The following is a 19,958-nucleotide window of genomic DNA, read 5'->3' on the forward strand; positions in this document are numbered from 1 at the left end:
TTTTATTTTGCACTTGAAGTTATACACTTTAGAATTCATAACTTCCTGATGATCTCAGAATTTTCATGAGCCCATTATATATTTGAAAATGTACAATTCATTGCTCATGCAATGGTTCACTCATGCCTTTACTTGAATTTATGTGTACTAGATACTTTAGAATCTTGAGTAGTAGCTTCTAAACATATGATCATATACGGAATATATACTGAGTAAAGAATTTTTCTCTGTTGAGAAAAAATAATTTCAAAACTGCGTTCTGTTATAAAATATATACTTTTACAATTAAAAATATTATATCCATATTATACATATGTATTCATACACATACATATATGATAAACAGAGATACATAAGGAAATAGGCACACATACAGAAAAGCTGGATGAGTTTCTAGAGGAAGAAAGATTATAGAAAGATCTTAATGTCAAGGGCAGATATGTTTTCATGAACAAGGTGATTTGAAAGAGGTTGTTTTAGTTATCGGTACTTAATGCTTTAAGAAGCATTGTACCTGGCAGGAAAAATATTTGGAGCCTTTCATGAAATAAGTTTCTGTAAAGTAGTGAGGGCTAAAGTCTGGCTATAGATATTTGGACTAACATTGAAGATGAAATGCATGGAAGAAAATGAGTGTCATCGTTGAAGAACATTCAGATAATATTCGTGGCCTTGAAAACAAGGGGGAAGCTTTTATATATATACATATATATACATACATATATATATGTATGTGTGTGTATATATATATATCTCAATAAATAGAGAGAGTCGGAACCATGGAAGAGGAAGAAAGACTGAAGATGTTGAAACATTTGAAAAACATCTGAGAAAAAAGTAATCCCCAAGTTTCTGAGAACAGTAAAGTGTTGTTACACTTATTCCCTAGTGGATAACAAAACATTCCCACATGTCAGCATAGCCAAAGATTTTGCACAGTCTGGAAATACAGGAACAACTTAATTAGGGTACTTGAAAATACTATAACTCTCTACTTGACAAGTGGGAATACTTGTTTATTTGCTACTGAGGCCAAAGAATGCTGGTTAGTACCATAGTCAAGAAACATTCCCTTCTCTTTTGTTCAGTATCAAGTCTACATTTTACAATCTCCAGTATTAATTTGGATCGTAATAATGCGGCTTTAGTTTCTTCCTTATGAGATCAGTGTCTCTGTCGCCTTGGTATTTCATTCCATTTCTGTTAAATTCAACGTCTTCTAGCCTTATGATTTTATGTTGCTTTTTTATGAAGTCCATGATATCTCAGTGAAGATGCCAGAACTGTTTCCTGAACTTTTGTTTGGTAGACCGCTGTTGGGAGTTTATACTCCCTCTAATTTTTTTCAATATGATATTTTTTCTTTATTCTGTAATAAATGTTACAAGTACCATGTTGGGGGTTTTTTCCCCTTTGTTTTCTCTTCCTCAGCCAAGGCAGGATTCTATTAAGTTTTGAGTTAATGAACTTTACGTGGTGCTACTTGTTTTCTATTTGGGTCATTGTTTATTCCTGTTTTCAGGACTACATAACAGTCCTGTTGGAGAGTGAGTTTTGCCCAACTCTCAATCTCATCTGGAGTTTCCAGGAGACTTTCATTGAATCCAACTTTACTTTCCTCAGCTTTCCTGGGCTGTTTCTGTGACCACTGTATGTATAACTACCAGGATTGTTACACATGTACACCTTCATAGAGCTTTTGAACTGTGGGTGGAGTGGGATAGACTGTAATATTGTATATGGAGGCATGATGCTATGATAGACCTCACTTTATTATGCATCTGCTATGTACCAGGCACTATTCTAGGCACTGCAGATAGCGTGAAGAAGGGAATGCAAAAGGATACGTGACCTTATACGTTTATATTCCTGTGGGCAAGGTGGAAATTAAGCAGATTAATATGTAAAACGTATAGAATGTTAGTGATAAATGCCAAAGATGAAAATGAAGGGGGAATGAGAGCTAAGGGGGGTGTGTGTGTGTGTGTGTGTGTGTGTGTGTGTGTGTGTGTGTGTGTGTGTGTGTGTGTGTGTGTGTGTGTGTGTGTGTGTGTGTGTGTGTGTGTGTGTGTGTGTGTGTGTGTGTGTGTGTGTGTGTGTGTGTAGATAAAGTGGCAGTACAAGGCCTCACTGAGAAAGTGCCATTTAAGTAAAGATCGAATGAGGAATCTACAAATACCTGAGGCAGGACCATTTAAGGCAGAGAGAAGAATAAATGCATAGCCCGAGAAGGTAGGAGTGTGCCTAGAGTGTCAGAGAAAAACAGAGTGTGTCTGGGGCTGAAATATCAAGGTGTTTAGTAGCAGAAGTCAGAGAGGCTAAGGAGATTAAAGTCAGGTGAAGCCATGGTTAGGCTTTGAGCTTTTACTCAGAGTGAGAAGGGAAGCTTTTGGAGAGTTGAGCTGGCTTTCTCTGTCAGCTGTGTTGAGAATGTATCATTAGGGAGCAAAGACAGGAACCAGGGATACCATTTAGTATGCTATTTTGAAACATCTAGACTCACGAGAGATGATGGGGGTCTTTCGACTAGTGTGGTAGTAGTGAGCACAGTTATAACATTGCTTTCTGGATGTCTTTTGAGGTAAGAACCCATAGGATTTTCTGATGGATTGCCTGTGGGGTTTGAGATAAAGAGTCAAGAAGGATTCGAAGTTGTTGGCCTGAACAAATGGAAATATAGATCGAGGTCTAGAACACACTATATTTAGAGGTCGGGGAGATGAGGGGGAACCAGCATGGGAGACTGAGTAAAGGCAGTCTTTGAGGTCAGAGGAAGTTGTGTTTGTAGTCTAGGAAGCCAAATCAATATTCCCAAGAAGAGGAATCTTCTGAATCAAATTATGGTGATAAATAAGCTGAGGACTGAGAATCAGCCATTGACACTTTCTGAGTGTCAAACAGCAGGTAAGCAGTGGGGACAGAATTCGAACCACCTGAGAACAGAGTGACTCCAAAACTTCTCATTACCTTCTTTCCTGTCTCCTTGCTACCCTAAATTTTCTCATTTGTAATCAACTATCTAGAGGTGTGTCTGAAATGAAATTTTCTGGGCTCTTCACTGTCTTGTTCATACTCCTCAAGGCACATTTATGTCAGTTTTTCTCTTAATTTTCCAATATTCTTCTTTAAAATGTTGTTGCTTATCAGAATCCAGGTATCATCTAAACATTGACAAATATGTGGAGGCTACTAACTGCTTCTTTCTCAGACCTGTATCTCTATTTATGCAGCAGTTACTCAGTTTGCAAGTAGTATACATCAGCAATGGGGTACAGTAATTGAGCTGTACACAGTTGCCAGTGAGCCTATAGACTGTCAGTGTCCATACCGAGTGGCCAGGCATTCCTTCTGATACCTTGGTGCCCATGCTGCATTAATGGGTAAATATTTTGAATACCATCCCTGACTACATCCAAACTATCAGGTTACTTTTACTGTGAGTTGGAATAAGATATGTTCAAATCTGTTTGATTCATCTTCATTGAAATACCCCTAGAAGCAGCAGAGTATGTTTCAAAGAGAGCTTAACTTGTAACTAGATCATCAGGGTTCTAATATTCGTCTAAAACTTTCTACTTCTATGATTCTTTTTTTGGCCACACCGTGTGGCTTGCGGGATCTTAGTTCCCCGACCAGGACCAGCGATTGAACGCATGCCCCCTGCAATGGAAGTGCAGTATCTTAACCACTGGACCACCAGGAAATTGCCTCTACTTCAATGATCTTGGATATATGACTTAATCTTCTTTGCGCTCAATTTTCTCTTGTGTAAAATAGGATAAAATAATGCTGATTCTATCTCACAGAATTATTATGAAATACATATGAAATCATGTAATACACAGTAATTTGGTACACAGTGTAAGGCATTCCATTTTTATCATGGTTATCTCAGTGTTTTCAAATGTTTCACAGACCTCTCTGCGCCTCGCTTTCCTCCTCTGTCAAATTGGGAGAATAATAGTACCTACTACAGAGATTACTGTTTTGTTGTGGTGATTGATGATGGTGGTTATTGTTATATAAATTAGAATAATTGGAATAATGTGGCTAACCAAACAAGGTATTTAAGCTCAAATATTACCCCTGAGATATTCAATTATGTTTGTCTCTCTGTTAGTAATACTAATTGATTATTCCATTAGATGCTTAGAATAAAGAGATTATGATCATGACATTAAGGAGGCCATTGATAATCTTTTCATCATTTATAAAGACAAGATGGTATTCTGATTCTACTCTTCATATAATTTCATATTAAAAAAACAAACAAAACAAAACTCAATGTAGATAAAATAGAAGCCACTGTGTTAGAAAAGGATAATTCTAAAACTGTTTAACTCAAAGAACACCAGTTTGTTCTCATTGTTCTTGTTGTCATTTTGTTGTAGTACAAGTATTTTTCTTATTTTCTCTTTTTTTTGAGCTGATGTAGTTAAAATTTGAGATGCCCCACATCCCGCTGTAGCTCTTGGTAGTTGTAAATATTTGAATATTATATATTTACTTAGAATGTGCTTATTTTTCTCTTCTAAATGCTCAGAGTCCTTTGCAGATAGCATTTACCTTTTAATGGAGAACAAATTTAAAGTATTGGGAAACGTGTGCCAATTAGATGCTAAGGACAGAGAATTTAGAAGACCAAAGTCGAGAATTAAGAATATGTGAATTTTGGAGCTTCGTCTAGGTTCTTACGTTTAACAGTATATTGTGGCTACTTTATTTTCATGGACTTTTCAGTTTAAGTAGCAAGCTAGAACTTTCCTTGGTTCTGTACACACTTGTGTAAACAATTCAGTAATGTCTTTGTGAAGCTCACTTTCAAGATAACCCAGAAGTTTCACCTGCTAATTGATGCAGCATCCTGGGAGCATATAATCCCCAAGCACCATAGTCTGTGTACTTGGAAATTTTCAAGTAGAATCCAAGATAGTAAAATGTTTCTATTACCTTTGGAGTTTTGCTACTGATGAGATGAAACTGAGTTCTCATTTGCTGCCCTTGATGGCATAATTTAAAACGTATATATTCCAGCTAGTCTATAAATACTTTTTTAAAAAGGCTGTCCTTTTATTTCATTTATTGTGCTAAATTTTAATTTGTTTTCTTGTATATTACAGTTTTTCCTGATTGGATGTATTGTATTGTCTATAGACTCTTTTAGCATTTTGCACTCTTTGACCTTAAATCCAGTAATTTTAGTTCATGAACTCCTTTTAAAATAAATTTAAAGAGCTCTCTGTTCACTTGTGACTACTTCTTTAAATTGGAGAATCTTTTTAAATATTTAAAAATATATGGATTATTTTATGAACGTTTCCAGCATTTGGTGTGCTCGGGGAATAGTCCAGTCAAGATGATTACTTACTTCTCTGACAGTGTTTGTGATGTTGCCATATTGTATATATCTGTATTTATGTCTACATATCTTATCTGTCTGTCTTTAACTATTTGCTTTCAGAGGGAAGACACTAGATCTGCGCTGTGCAATTACAATTGACACTTGACACATTGTAACTTTTAAAATTTAAGTTAAATTAGATTAACTTAAATTAAAAATTAATATCCCCAGTCATACTTGCCATGTTTTGAGCACTCAGTACCCACGCGTGGCTAGTGGGATGTATTGGATAGTGCAGATACAGAATATGTCCATCCTTGCAGAAAGTTCTACTGAACGATGCTCCACGGGGTGTGCATGTATCAATTATATGCCTCCCACCTGTACTCCAATTCCAATTAAACTTTGGAATATTTGTTTAAATGCCTATAGATCTAAAAGTTTTAAAAAACAGTCTGATGTAGAATAACCTCCTGCCACAAACTCAAGTGAAATCTTTGTATAATGCCACTATTAAATCACAAAAATAATGTCTCACTATATGTTAAATACATTATAGCTTGCTTTTTCTGCAGGTTGTTAGGTTTAGGACATATAACATATTGTTATAGCCACAGGTTTTAATGACTATAGTAATATAGTTCTACTGAATCATAGCTTAAAATTGTCTCTGTAGAGACATTATTAGCTAAACGCAGCAGTATTACATGCTACATTTTGTTAAGTAATTGTGTTTTTGTTGTTCAAAAGTTAACTCTGGTTAGGAGAAATGAACAAAGGAATTTAGAAAGCTTTATGAAACTGAATCTAATTTTCCTTGAAATGGGAGTACTTTGACAATCCTAGAGAGAGAAATTAACCCGCAGTCTTGTACTTAGATAAATATGGGGGTTTTTTTGGTAAATTATTTATGCTAGTATACTTTTTTCCTATTGTATATACTTACTGGATTTTCTGTTTGATTTTTAATAAAGACTATATACTTATGTTAGCATTATCAGTGTTGTATTTGTAAAAGATAAATTCCATTTTAATTATCTGACACTTTATCATTTCATTGTTATGATTTGCCTTTGTTGGTTCTTTTTTTGGGAGGCAGTCTTAACTTACAATGCCTCAGAAACTATTATGTAAAAAAAGTTAAGAGTAGACATCTTATTACAAAGAATAACAATTCAGTATGAAAATGGCTTGTGATTCATTGCCATTTTGATGCTTCTAGTGCCAAGAACTTGAGGAAAAAATCTTTAGATTCACATGATAAGCTGACAGAGTGAAATATCTTAAGGCTTGAAAGGGCAAGTGGAAGTTATAATTGCTGTATAGTTTCACAATCCTTTTATTGAATACTCACCTTTGCTATCATGCTGCAGGCCATAGAGCGAGAAAAAGCCGAGAAGTTCAGAAAACTGCAAGATGCCAGCAGATCAGCTCAGGCCCTGGTGGAACAGATGCTGAATGGTAATTACACAGAGTTGATTTAGATAATCTTCTTAGGGATTTGATAAACACATAGGTTCATGTTTATCAGCAGAATTATATCAGACAAGCCCTACCTGAATGAAAATTTAAAGTGAGTTTGTGAGCTTTTATTATTCTTTCTTATGCTAAGCAAATTATTAGAGGAAATTCAACTTTGAGTCCAATGGAAGAAAATGGCTTGTGGTAGAATATTGTATCAATCTGCTGCCGAGAAATCAGTTTTAGTGCAAATCCTGCTAGCATTTGTCCAAATGGTTTAAGAAAACAAGATTTGCAGAAATAATTGGAAATTTAAGCAATCATATAATATACATAAAGTGATTATAATCTGATTTAAAATAATTTTGCAGTATATTTTTTCCATACCTGTTTGCTAAGGTATTTATTTTCAATGTTGCTTTTCATTTTTTAACATGTTTAAAAGAAAATGTCTCCTCAGGGGAACTTTTTTTTTTTTTAACTTCACCTACTTCTGAGTGAGGTAAAAGTACAAAGCTAGCAAAACATATTTTTAAATAATGAATTAAAATTAATTATTGCTAACACTTGGTACCTCAAAAGCTGTCTGAACAAAATGTTATTGACGTCAATTGTAAACAAACTTTTTAATTGTCATTGTTATACTATTACATTCATTTCTATAAGTATAAGTAGGTGTAAGTAATTTATGAAAATCAGGGGTAATGCTATTTCTAAACAAGGTTTATTTTATTTTTCAAAGGATATGTTTACAAGAATATCATAAGCAAATGTAACAAATGTTTTTGTTATGCATGTCAGCTTTTTCCAGTACCTGCCTGCATTCTGGGGCATAAATTCTGTGTATGAATTATTTTTTGCCTTAATTGCCATGTTGACATTAAAAAATTCAATGATCTTCCTAGGAAGTCAATTCATTTTCTTCTTCTAATGAGCCCCCTGACTGTATTTGGTTAAAAATAAAAACAAGCAAATATGACAGCTGAGGATTGGGTTAACAAGTTAATGAATATATAGAAGATGAAAAATACAAAAAAGATTGCTTTTTATTTTTTAAAAAAAATTTTATTTATTTATTTTTTTTTTTTTGCGGTACGCGGGCCTCTCACTGTTGTGGCCTCTCCCATTGCGGAGCACAGGCTCCGGATAAGCAGGCTCAGCGGCCATGGCTCACGGGCCCAGCTGCTCCACGGCATGTGAGATCTTCCCGGATCAGGGCACAAACCCGTGTCCCCTGCATCGGCAGGCGGACTCTCAACCACTGTGCCACCAGGGAAGCCCCAAGGTTGTTTTTTAGATGCATGTTTGCTGGATGGTTTAACTGATGAGTTTGACAACGGCATATTCATGTTAAATAAAATTATATGATCTAAAAAATTATCCTTAAACTATTATATAATTTCCCCCTAGGAACTGCATTATCACTTTTTCATTTTTATAAAGTGATGTAAAATCTATACTTTTAAATAATCTCTACTTTTAAATGGTCTCATTTCATAATCAAATATCAAGTATACCTTAACTCAGATTATCTGATAGTAGCATAAACTGAATTATTCAAAAAGAAGTTAAAATTTAGAAATGAAGGTAATGATTTTTTGTGATGAAATTACATACAGGGTTAAAATGATCATATGATTAGTGATAACATAATTTTCTAGATTATTTCCCTTATAGCTTTAAATTTTGGAAGCATGAAGAAAAATCAGGACATATACTAGGTCTGTAATGAATATTAATTGACTGATTAAATTCTGTTTAGCAAAGCAAAATTAAGGCAGTAATTGAGATAATGACATTGGTAATTTTGATCAGAAGATAATAATACTTATGAAGGAAAATTATAATTTCTGTAGAAAGCAAAGCACAGTAAGGGGTAGGGGTGCGATGTGAGACATTCCTCATTGGTTGACTGTATTGATCAAATTTTACGCTTCTCATTTGTTATGCTAATAAAGATTTGGTCTAAGTGATATGTGATTAGGTTCAAAATTGGGCTATAACTAGAGCATAGATACTTCTGCTCTGCTCCATTTAATCGAACAATTTACATAATTACTAAAAAGTAGACTCCAAGATTCAAACTTATATTTTGTTCCTTTTTGTTTTGTCTTTCACAGAAGAAATTGCATAGTATTTATTTTATTTGATTGTTTGAGCAAATTGTGAGTTAAGCCAGATGCACAATATGTGCCTGGAGTACCTCTCCAGCTATATTTCAGAGGGCACCCCCCAACCCTATATTACAATTGCTCCACCAACATAGAGCCAAAAAATAGAGTTTACTGATGTGGTTCATGAAGTTGAAAGACAGATTGAGGTTTCTCTAAACCAGATTTCCCAACAGTTATCTCAGTAAAGCTCTTAAATTTACAAGTTCAGAATTTCCTTTCTCAAGTGTGGCTGTGGAGTTGTAATAAAACTCATAACCATATAAAACATACACATTTTTGTTCTTTTGTTTATAGAAAGGAAAATGACAGCTGAATCATGGTACTTCATTTATGACCTCATGTAAATGTCTATTCATTTAACCACATATCTTATCCTTAACAATTAAGATAAAGACAGATCATTCTTGTACAATGTTATAATGTTATGCAAGTAATACAAATACATATACATTCTATGTATGTTTTCCTATGACAACAACTTTTAACATATATTCATAGTTTAAAAGTATGTATGGAGATGGGCATGAATATAGCTATTATATATATATATATATATATATATATATATATATATATATATATATATAAATTTATTTTTTTTTTGCGGTACGCGGACCTCTCACTGTTGTGGCCTCTCCCGTTGTGGAGCACAGGCTCCGGACGCGCAGGCTCAGCGGCCATGGCTCACGGGCCCAGCCGCTCCGCGGCATGTGGGATCTTCCCGGACTGGGGCACGAACCCGTGTCCCCTGCATCGGCAGGCGGACTCTCAACCACTGCGCCACCAGGGAAGCCCCTAGCTATTATATTTTAAAGAAAGCATTTCATAAACTATGTTTTATATATGTATATACACACACACACAAACACACACACAGGAAACTGAATTTTCTACTTAGAATAATTTGCCATAAGATTAGAGCATGTTTTAAAGTATCTAGAATGATTTTGGAACTCTTAATTTTTCCTTCAGAATGAAACTCTAAGACATGCAAAAAAATTCCTCACTGCTTATATTTTACATCAGTTTTGACCACAAATGGTATATCAAACATATTTTCAAATCACTTTTGGCCATTTTTAAATAGCTACTGAAAGCATAAATTTTTAGCACCACTTAAGAAATGCAGAAAACAAAATCTGTTAGTCCTGAAGGCATTTCTTGAATGAATTTAAGAAAGGTGCTGAGAAACAGGGAGTGGAGTAGGGTCTTAAAATGGTTTAAAATGCAGAGGTTACCATGTTGCCAATGTAGAAGAAATGGCTTTCATTAGATGTTGCAAGGTTGTGTTAAAAATCAATTGCATGTCCTGAAAACACTGTTTCTCGTAGCACATTTAGTTTTGCACGGTTACATAGACGTTATGATCAATTAGAAGATAATTTTTGTTTTGGCTGCATTTTATCAAATGCAAAGTGTTATATGAAGAATATTAAAATACAGTTAATATTAAATATACTATAAGTTTTAGTATCAAGTAAATTTGAATTTTGCAGTAGAATGATTTATATTTGAATAATATGCAGGGATATTCAGTAAGAGATTATTATTAATTTGTTTGGATTTAAATCAAAAAAGAGATTGCGTAAATTATTTGCATACATTAAAGCTATACATGAACATTTTTCTTATAGGTGTCCCAGTTCTTTTAGAAGAATGTAAAGGATCTTCATGATCATAATAGACTAAATTGGGAGGCTACAGTGCTACTAACAGAGAGTGTTATCTAAAAAATGTATTTTTGGGACTTTGACATGGAATTTTGGTATAATTTTGACTGATTTATCTCTTTAACTGTTTTTTTTTTTTTTTTTTTTTTGCAGTACACGGGCCTTTAACTGTTTTTTTTAACTAACATTAATTTGTTGCTCCTATATCAAAATCAATTGATTGGATAAGTATGGGGAATAGTGTGATAAAGTGTTGGATGGTGGAGAGGTCCTCCTCTTACTGGAGAAATTTTTCACAGGTAGAATCTTTATGAAGCTTATTGTCAGTATATAAGATTAGTATCACAGCCTTAGTCTCAACAAATTATTCACATCCTAGAACTTTAATGAGAGTAAATGGGAGACTAGATAGGGTACCTAGTGATGTACCTATGTTTCTGGTAGCTGTGTTATACTGAGAAGGAGAATTTCCAAAATTTTATTTATTTAGATTTAAAAAATATACGATATAACCTTCTTTAAGATTTATTTTTATATTTAAACACAAAATGACATAAAATAAAATTTTAGAGAATTTTAGTAACTAAATACGGTAAAGAATCTTGCTACTGTATCAATAGTATTGATTATTAATTAATCTGGATTCCTAAGATTTTATTTTACTTTTTTAACTGATCTGCATACTTTAGAGCAAAAGATTTTCATCTTTTGAGTGAGATTATGGGACTTCAGGACAATCTAGAACATTTTTATACCTAAAAATGTGCTTACTTGTTTTTATCTATTTACAATTAGACTTCATTTTTAATTCTTTTTGTAAAATAATGTTCTTGATTCAAATATATAGTCTCCTTATCAGTCAGATATTACAAAAAAAAGCCTGGTTTCAATAAATCGTTTTCCTTTATTAATATTGAAATTACCAAAAATGTTATATCAAAACATTAATTTGATGGGTCCAAGATGGCAGACAAGTCGACTTTTTCCACTACACCTTGAGCCTCAGTATATGCTCACATCAGCAAGCTAAATAACACACTCACAGGTGCTATGACAGTTCCAAAACAATAAGGATTAAAAATTGGGTGGTGGCCCAATTCCTGGAAATCCCTGCCCCTTCCTAAAATAGCTGGAATACTCCTCCCACTCATTAGCCTATGAAATTACCCACTCCTATAAAAACTGGCAACCCCATACCCTGGTGCATTTCTCACCATCTGAGATGGCCCACACTCTGTCTGTGGAGTATGTTTCTCCTAAGTCCACTCTCACCTTCTGAGGTGGCCCACACCCTGTCTGTGGAGGGTGTTTCTCTCTAAATAAATCCACTTCTTACCTATCACAGACAAACAAACAAACATTCATTTGAAAACATATAAGCATAGCTCAATTTCCCCTTTCTTAAGCTATAAAATGGTTTCACCACAATTTCCAGAGGAGATACTATAATTATCTAATAGGGTTCGTGATGTTTTCTACATTAAATTGTGCTTCACTTTGAATTTCTAATTGTAGTTTTCTGTGTGTTAATTAAGAGCCTGAAGACAATCACATTAAGGAAATGTTTAAATAATAGTAGTAATTATTAGTATATCAGGCTAAAAGAACGTTTCAAAACCATCATCCGATGAGTGTTATAGTGTTTAAGGTGATACCTAATAGTAAGTCTGCTAAGGATTGTAATTAAATAGCACAGACTGATAACACAGACAAGGGCTCCTTTTATCTATAATATTAAGTATGGAACTGTAACTTAATATTTTGGTTTAAAGTTCATTAAGTACTTTACATGAATGGTGTTATTTGAATTTCGACAGAACTTTGTCAGATGGGTAAGGGCAGGGATTGGGGTCAGTTTGGCTCACCTCAGAGGCAAACCTCCCATTATCTTTTCACATCATTGTGAAGGATTTTCAGTGGCAGTAACTATTCTAATTGTGTATTTTAATGGGAAGAGATTTTGTAGCTGCTCTGTACATCATTGGGGCATGGAAATGGTACTGTGTGTAGCAGTTCATCCTCTCCACCATGAATGAGTAGCTTTCCATGGTTGTACCCATTTCCTCTTCTGTTACTTTTTCCTGAGTTCTGGGCAGTTTGATTTATGTTTCCTGTTTTTCCATGTGACACTTGAGATAATGGTCTACACAGAGTTCACACTCAATAAATGTTGTTAATTGACAGACACATTTTTCTTCGTTTAATCTCCAAAGGAAAAGACTCTGTGCCCGGTGTGTGTGTGAAGGGAGGAAATTTAAGTGATCACTGTTGTTGTGGAAAATTAGTCACAAAAACAAATAGACATTTCTCCAAAGAAGATATACAGATTGCCAACAAACAGATGAAAGAATGCTCAACATCATTAATCATCAGAGAAATGCAAATCAAAACTACAATGAGATATCATCTCACACCGGTCAGAATGTCCATCATCAAAAAATCTACAAACAATAAATTGCTGGAGAGGGTGTAGAGAAAAGGGAATCCTCTTGCACTGTTGGTGGGAATGTAAATTGATACAGCCACTATGGAGAACAGTATGGAGGTTCCTTAAAAAACTACAAATAGAACTACCATACGATCCAGCCATCCCATTACTGGGCATATACCCTGAGAAAACCATAATTCAAAAAGAGTCATGTACCAAAATGTTCATTGCAGCTGTATTTACAATAGCCAGGACATGGAAGCAACCTAAGTGCCCATCAACAGATGAATGGATAAACAATATGTGGCACATATATACAATGGAATATTACTCAGCCATAAAAAGAAACAAAACTGAGTTATTTGTAGTGAGTTGGATGGACCTAGAGTCTCATACAGAGTGAAGTAAGTCAGAAAGAGAAAAACAAATACTGTATGCTAACACATATATATGGAATCTAAAAAAAAAAAAAGGTCATGCAGAACCTAGGGGCAAGACGGGAGTAAAGATGCAGACCTACTAGAGAATGGACTTGAGGATACGGGTAGGGGGAAGGGTAAGCTGGGACAAAGTGAGAAAGTGGCATGGACATATATACACTACCAAACGTAAAATAACTAGTGGGAAGCAGCCGCGTAGCACAGGGAGATCAGCTAGGTGCTTTGTGACCACCTAGAGGGGTGGGATAGGGAGGGTGGGAGGGAGGGAGATGCAAGAGGGAAGAGATATGGGGATGTATTTATATGTATAACTGCTTTACTTTGTTATAAAGCAGAAACTAACACACCATTGTAAAGCAGTTATACTCTAGTAAAGATGTTAAAAAAAATATGAGTAGGAATCTGACTTTTTGCTCTTACAATTCAATACTGTTTAGAAAGAGAAAAAATGAAAAAAAGTTATATTCATAAATTTATGTATTCTTATTAGGGATATGAATTTTATGTCAACCTTTTTTTAAAAGCTATTTTTAAAATAAGATGATGTGGCAGTTGTATAAAAGTTAATGTCACCAGAAACACCTCTAGAATTAGCCTATAATACTCAGACCTCATTTTCATGGACTCTAATTAAATTTCTGTCATATTTTAGGCTGTTATATTGAATGCCAAATGTATTTGCAATGACCCTCATTTAATATGCAACAAAAATAAGGACTGTTTATTAGCAATTTTATTTTAAGATTTCATTCCAAATATTCTTCTAATTCAAGAGCTCTGAAAACACAGGTTTCTGCATTATTCTACCCTGACCTTATGGCTAATGCTGAATATACTCGATGAGGAATACTTCACTTTAAGTGGCAGTTTTGAAGTACTTCCGTGGAAGGTGGTACACAATTAAAATTATTCTAACAGTCTGTTATGCACTGTACACAAGTAATAAAATTAATGGATGCACTTCAAGTAATGATCCATTTCCTCTGGGTGCGATATATTTATTCATAGACTATTTCGGGGGTTGTTTAGAATATGAGATGTGAATGGATAATGATCCATTATCCCTGAGATTCTAATGTGCTGGTACAAAATGGTTTCCATAAGTATTGTTCATAATGCCTGGTGAGTTAGTGTTTGTATTCTTAAGTAGCTAACAAAAACTTAGAAAAACAGATGCTCAAATGATTGATACTTAAAACTTTGCAGATATTTATACTTACCAACTGTCATGAAACTTAAAATTTTCAGTTAAGAAGCATAATTCTATGAAATACACATAAAACAATTATATATAATAATAAAATTATAGTATTTGCTGGGGAAACACTTAGTACCTTTATTCTGCAAAAGTTTTAAGGGACTTTCTCATAATCTCATTAGTACTGGATAATAGATGGCCAGTTAATTGATGAAGTTGAAGTAATGGCATTTCTAATTTTAGTTTGAGAGACACACATTAAGTAATGTGACATTGGGACAGTGCTGTTGATCCCTCCCCCAAGTATTTTAAAGCAAACTTGAAGCAAGAGAGACTGCATGCGTCTTGTGTTTGGCTTTTCGTGTCTGTGGCTATTGCTCCCCTAATGTTTGTATTCGTATGAAGTAAGATATCGATTTGGTGTTGGGTGAGTTCACAAAGTAAAGTGTATTTATTTCATACCTACTCTAAGCTGAGAATTCTATCAGATACTGCCAGTGGAGAGATTTTTCTTAGGGGGGTTTATAGTTTAGAAAGACAGGTTATACTCTAGTTGAGCAGGAAGCATATTCATATATAAAATAATACAGTATTTCCATACAAATCGTTAATAAATAAAATGTCTGATTTTCTGCAGTCAAAATCATATCTTCACCAGTGACATCTAGAAATTTCTGTTTTTAACTTTTAGCATGGCTATCCTGTGTAACTTTAATTTCAAATGATTATAGATTTATGACCAGTTATTCCAAGATTCCCTAATAAAATTATGGATTCATCACTGATTGATATAATTTCTCTTAAAAGTGTATAAATATACTTTCTATATCCCATATTAGTGCCATATTATATAAAATTACTATCTTTAAAAAGTATTTATTATTTTTCATAAATGACCCTTTTCAGTAATTAAAAAGACTCCCCCTCTCCCTAATTTACCGTTTGAAAGATCTGGTTTCTTTTCCTTGTTTCCTACATGTTCTTTTTCATTTCTTTATATTAACATTGACTAATATTTATTGGTTGCCTAGTATATGTCATGCTTGGTGTAACAATTCATACATGTTAACTAAGAATCCTGATAGGTGTCCAATGAGGTCAATTGTATTTTTTTAACTTTTTATTTCATATTGGAGTATAATTGATTAACAATGTTGTGTTAGTTTCAGGTGTACAGCCGAGTGATTCAGTTATACATATACATGTATCTACTCTTTTTCAAATTCTTTTCCCATTTAGGTTATTACAGAATATTGAGCAGAGTTCCCTGTGCTATACAGTAGGTCCTTGTTGGTTATCTATTTTAAATATAGCTATGTGTACATGTCAATTCTCAATCTATGGATAAGAAAAATGAGGCCCAGTGTGATTACCTAACTGAACCCAGTTCACTCATTTAGTAAAGCAGTGATGGGGGCCAGGGACCAAATTTGAACTCAGGTCTGCCTAAATACCGGAGCTTTTGCTGTGAACTTTTATACCCTTTTGCCTGCTTTTACCATTTATCCTAATAAGGAGATCCTTCTTTTACCTATTATTATATTTTAATTCCCTTTATTCGGTTATAAAAATCAATATGCTCTTAAGTGGAGAGTATGTAGATTTCATAGTGGATTTGTACTAAATTCACTTTTCTCATTTATATTAATTCCTTTTGCAGCAGTGTTTAGCATCTGGACATTTTTTGGGCACGACATACTGAACTGATAGTTTTGGGTAATGAACAAGGAGTAATTAAATTCTAGCTCTGGATTTTAATAGGTACCATAGAACTTATTGATACTTCATTATAGTTTGATTTGTATTTTGCTGATTAAATTAACATGCATTATTCTTATTAAAATTAATTTATGATTTTATTTTTCCAATTGCTAAGGGGTTTTCATATGGTTGACCTCAGGGACGGTGAGACAATTTTCTCTGTATTCCCTTATCATTTGGACAAATGCTAAATAAATTCAATCCAGCATCGTTCCATCAGTACTTTTAATTTACTTTAGCATCTCTTGTTTGCCTGTCATGGACTTAGACTACCAAGGACTGACTTCCTTCTTGTAAGTGCCTATTCACATTTAATATATGCTGAAAATATTTCTCTTAAACATCTGGTCATTTAGATCCATGGCACATTTTTGAATCATTTTCTAACATAATTTACAGTTTCTACCCTGTGTACTTTTAAATTGTTCCCTTTCATTTTCCAGCAATAATATCAGCATTTTATTGTAGTATTTTTTCTCAAACTGAGTGCCTATATGACCGGAGATTTGGATTCTTCCCTTATACTTTGTGACAAACATGATCATTTTACAACTATAGTTTCTTAGTGGCATCCCTCAGAACATATTTTAGTATAATTCTTGGTCACTGCTCAAAACCAAATTATCCCAAACAGAATATCCCACAACACATCCAGATGTCTCAATAAAACCAGTCACTTCCTTAGCTGTTAGGGAGGGTATTAGAGGAATATTTAGCTCCTGCAAACCATGGGCTGCCTTTTATAGCTGTATATACAGAAATATACATATATTAACTTTTTGCTCTTCAGTTTTTCAATTAATTTTTTTTTTTTTTCGGTACGCGGGGCCTCTCACTGTTGTGGCCTCTCCCGTTGCGGAGCACAGGCTCCGGACATGCAGACTCAGCGACCATGGCTCATGGGCCCAGCCGCTCCGCGGCATGTGGGATCCTCCCAGACCGGGGCACGAACCCGTGTCCCCTGCATCGGCAGGCGGACTCTCAACCACTGCGCCACCAGGGAAGCCCTTCAATTAATTTTTTTCAAAAATATATCAGGCAAAGAAGGAGGAAAAAGATTGTTGCCAACGATATTTGTGAAGTTTGTTTTCTCCAATGTCATCCTGGCTAGTGTCAAATTCTGAAATGAGCGAAGTTAGAGTTGTGTTTCACATGGATTGAGAGACGTGGTTTGGCAGCATGACAGAATTACAACAAAATGAAAATTAGGTATCTGAGCAGAGGAAAGTAAAGGAGAATAAAATTGTTGACTTCAAATCCATGTCTTTTTATTCTTTAAAAAGAGTGAAGTGGGAGGCATGTACAAGTTAGCAGAACCACAAGCCTCACATTTGCTAGAGATGGTCTTCACTTTTTAATAGCGTAATAACTTGTCAGTTAACTAAATCACATTACCAGAAAGTTGTGTAAAATGGGCATTCATAAAAGAAGATTCTCCTAGACAACTTGGTCTTCACTAAATCATTTTACCCCTAAAATACTTTAACTTAGAGGAAGAATCTTACAGTGAGCTTATGATCCCTTTTGAGATCTGCGAGTATATGTAGGAATAGGAAACATTTGAATATTCATTGTTTCAGAAATATTAGAAAGTTAGTGCTATCATAGCTACGTTTTAACATGCATATCATATTTAATATATTTATATAGTGTAATTTATTAAAGAATTTACTATGTGAACTGTGTGTGTGTGTGTAAGAACATTACATATTATGAACTTTAGAGAGTTAATAATGCGATATTGCTGTACTTGCATTGGATTGGCATTAGTCATATATCACATTTTGACAAAATTTAAATAAGATGGTATATGTTAAAAGACATAGCATATTCCCTAAAACATACTAGATTTTCCAGAAGGCTGAAGTTGATAATGATATGCTTATGTTTCCATTTTGCCCTCGATAGACTTTTTCTGCTTTAATATTTCTATCGATGATTTTAAAACTTTCAGATCAACTTCCACATTTGTAAATGACATGTAAATAATTTGAAAACCTTTTTTCTAATTAGAAAGATTATTTTTCCTAATGCTTGTTTCCTTTCTTTGGACTCATGGGCAGTCCGCTTATTTCTGGCTTTCTGTAGCATAAACAGAGAATTATTGATTTTTTATACATACTCACTTTTTTCCTTTTTTTAAAAATCCAAATAATAACATTTCAACTAATTCAAAGGCGTTTTAAAAAATAAAAATGTATGTTACTTTTTAGAAGTATAATTTAATAATATACATGATACTTAACATTTATTTGGAAGTATCCAAAAAGTTATTTGTCTGTGATCTTCCATCCCCACCATCAGAGCTTTGACCATTTTTTTAAATTTAAATGTTTTCTACTCTTCTACATCTTATGTATCCTTATTTAGTACTTTGCTATATTCATATTCTTTGATAAGATGCAATTCTAGTAATTTACAGTCAATAATCAGAAATCATGGTATTTTAACTTCTTTATCAGTAAATAAATGATTTGTTTGAAATTATTCAGATGATGATAGTTTGGAACTTGAGTCAATGTTGGTTTTCAGATAATGTCTTTCAGTCTGTGGCTTCAGTGGATATATTTATAAAATATGTCTTTCTAGAGGGTGTTAATGCTGACAGTATCAAACAAGCCTCAGAACAACTGAACAGCCGGTGGATCGAGTTCTGCCAGTTGCTAAATGAGAGACTTAACTGGCTGGAGTATCAGAACAACATCATCACTTTCTATAATCAGCTACAACAATTGGAGCAGATGACAACTACTGCAGAAAACTGGTTGAAAACCCAACCCACTACCACATCAGAGGCAACAGCAATTAAAAGCCAGTTGAAAAATTGTAAGGTAAGACTGTTTCCTCCTATTTGGAGCATGATCAGTAGAAATTTCTTGGAAATTTCCAGAAGAATAGCAAATTATTTAATGATGAAATTTCCCTCTTAAGGGTTTAATTAAACACAGTAAAGATCAAAATATAAGCGAAGAAAATGAGTTTAAATAGGTAACATATGGATGCCCGAATCCCCAAAAACTTAGTTACACATAGTTAATTGATTTTGTCAGTTTTCAAAATGGTGAGGCAGTGTTGGAGTATAGGAAGCACACGTATCCTATGGAAAATGGACAGTAATTTGGCACTGTCCAATTCTTATGGCAGCTCAGGTGAATTTCAGAGCAAAACACAGTCATATGTTCAAAATGTGGAATCCACACAAACAGAAGCAGCTGATGTACAGTATAATTGGATATATGAGGAAAATCTTTAAAACTGACAGTCCATTAAATTAGGATACTTCAAGGAAGGTTCCTTTACAAAAATATTTTTTATATGTACTTGGAGTATAGAGGAACCTCAAGGGATAGTACAGTAACCCAGCATCAGTGCTGTTACTATACTTAAGAAGGATCAGGGAGCGAGAAGTTACAGAAACCCAGAAGGAGAGTCAGATGCTCATTGTAAAGGCAGCTTTAAGAGCCAGTCCAAGTACCAACACAGGA

General features: G+C 34.2%; 1 protein-coding gene across 1 annotated transcript in view; it reads left to right on the forward strand.

Moving 5' to 3' along the window:
- The window catches only part of DMD (dystrophin), a 2,243,521-nt gene that overhangs the window by 819,553 nt on the left and 1,404,010 nt on the right, over positions 1–19,958 (forward strand). The window contains exons 19-20 of the mRNA XM_060293058.2: positions 6,715–6,802; positions 19,063–19,304. Coding sequence (XP_060149041.1) covers positions 6,715–6,802; positions 19,063–19,304 — 330 coding nt within the window. The remainder of the gene's footprint in view (positions 1–6,714; positions 6,803–19,062; positions 19,305–19,958) is intronic.

Source organism: Globicephala melas, chromosome X (assembly GCF_963455315.2).
Source record: "Globicephala melas chromosome X, mGloMel1.2, whole genome shotgun sequence".
Lineage (NCBI taxonomy): Eukaryota > Metazoa > Chordata > Mammalia > Artiodactyla > Delphinidae > Globicephala > Globicephala melas.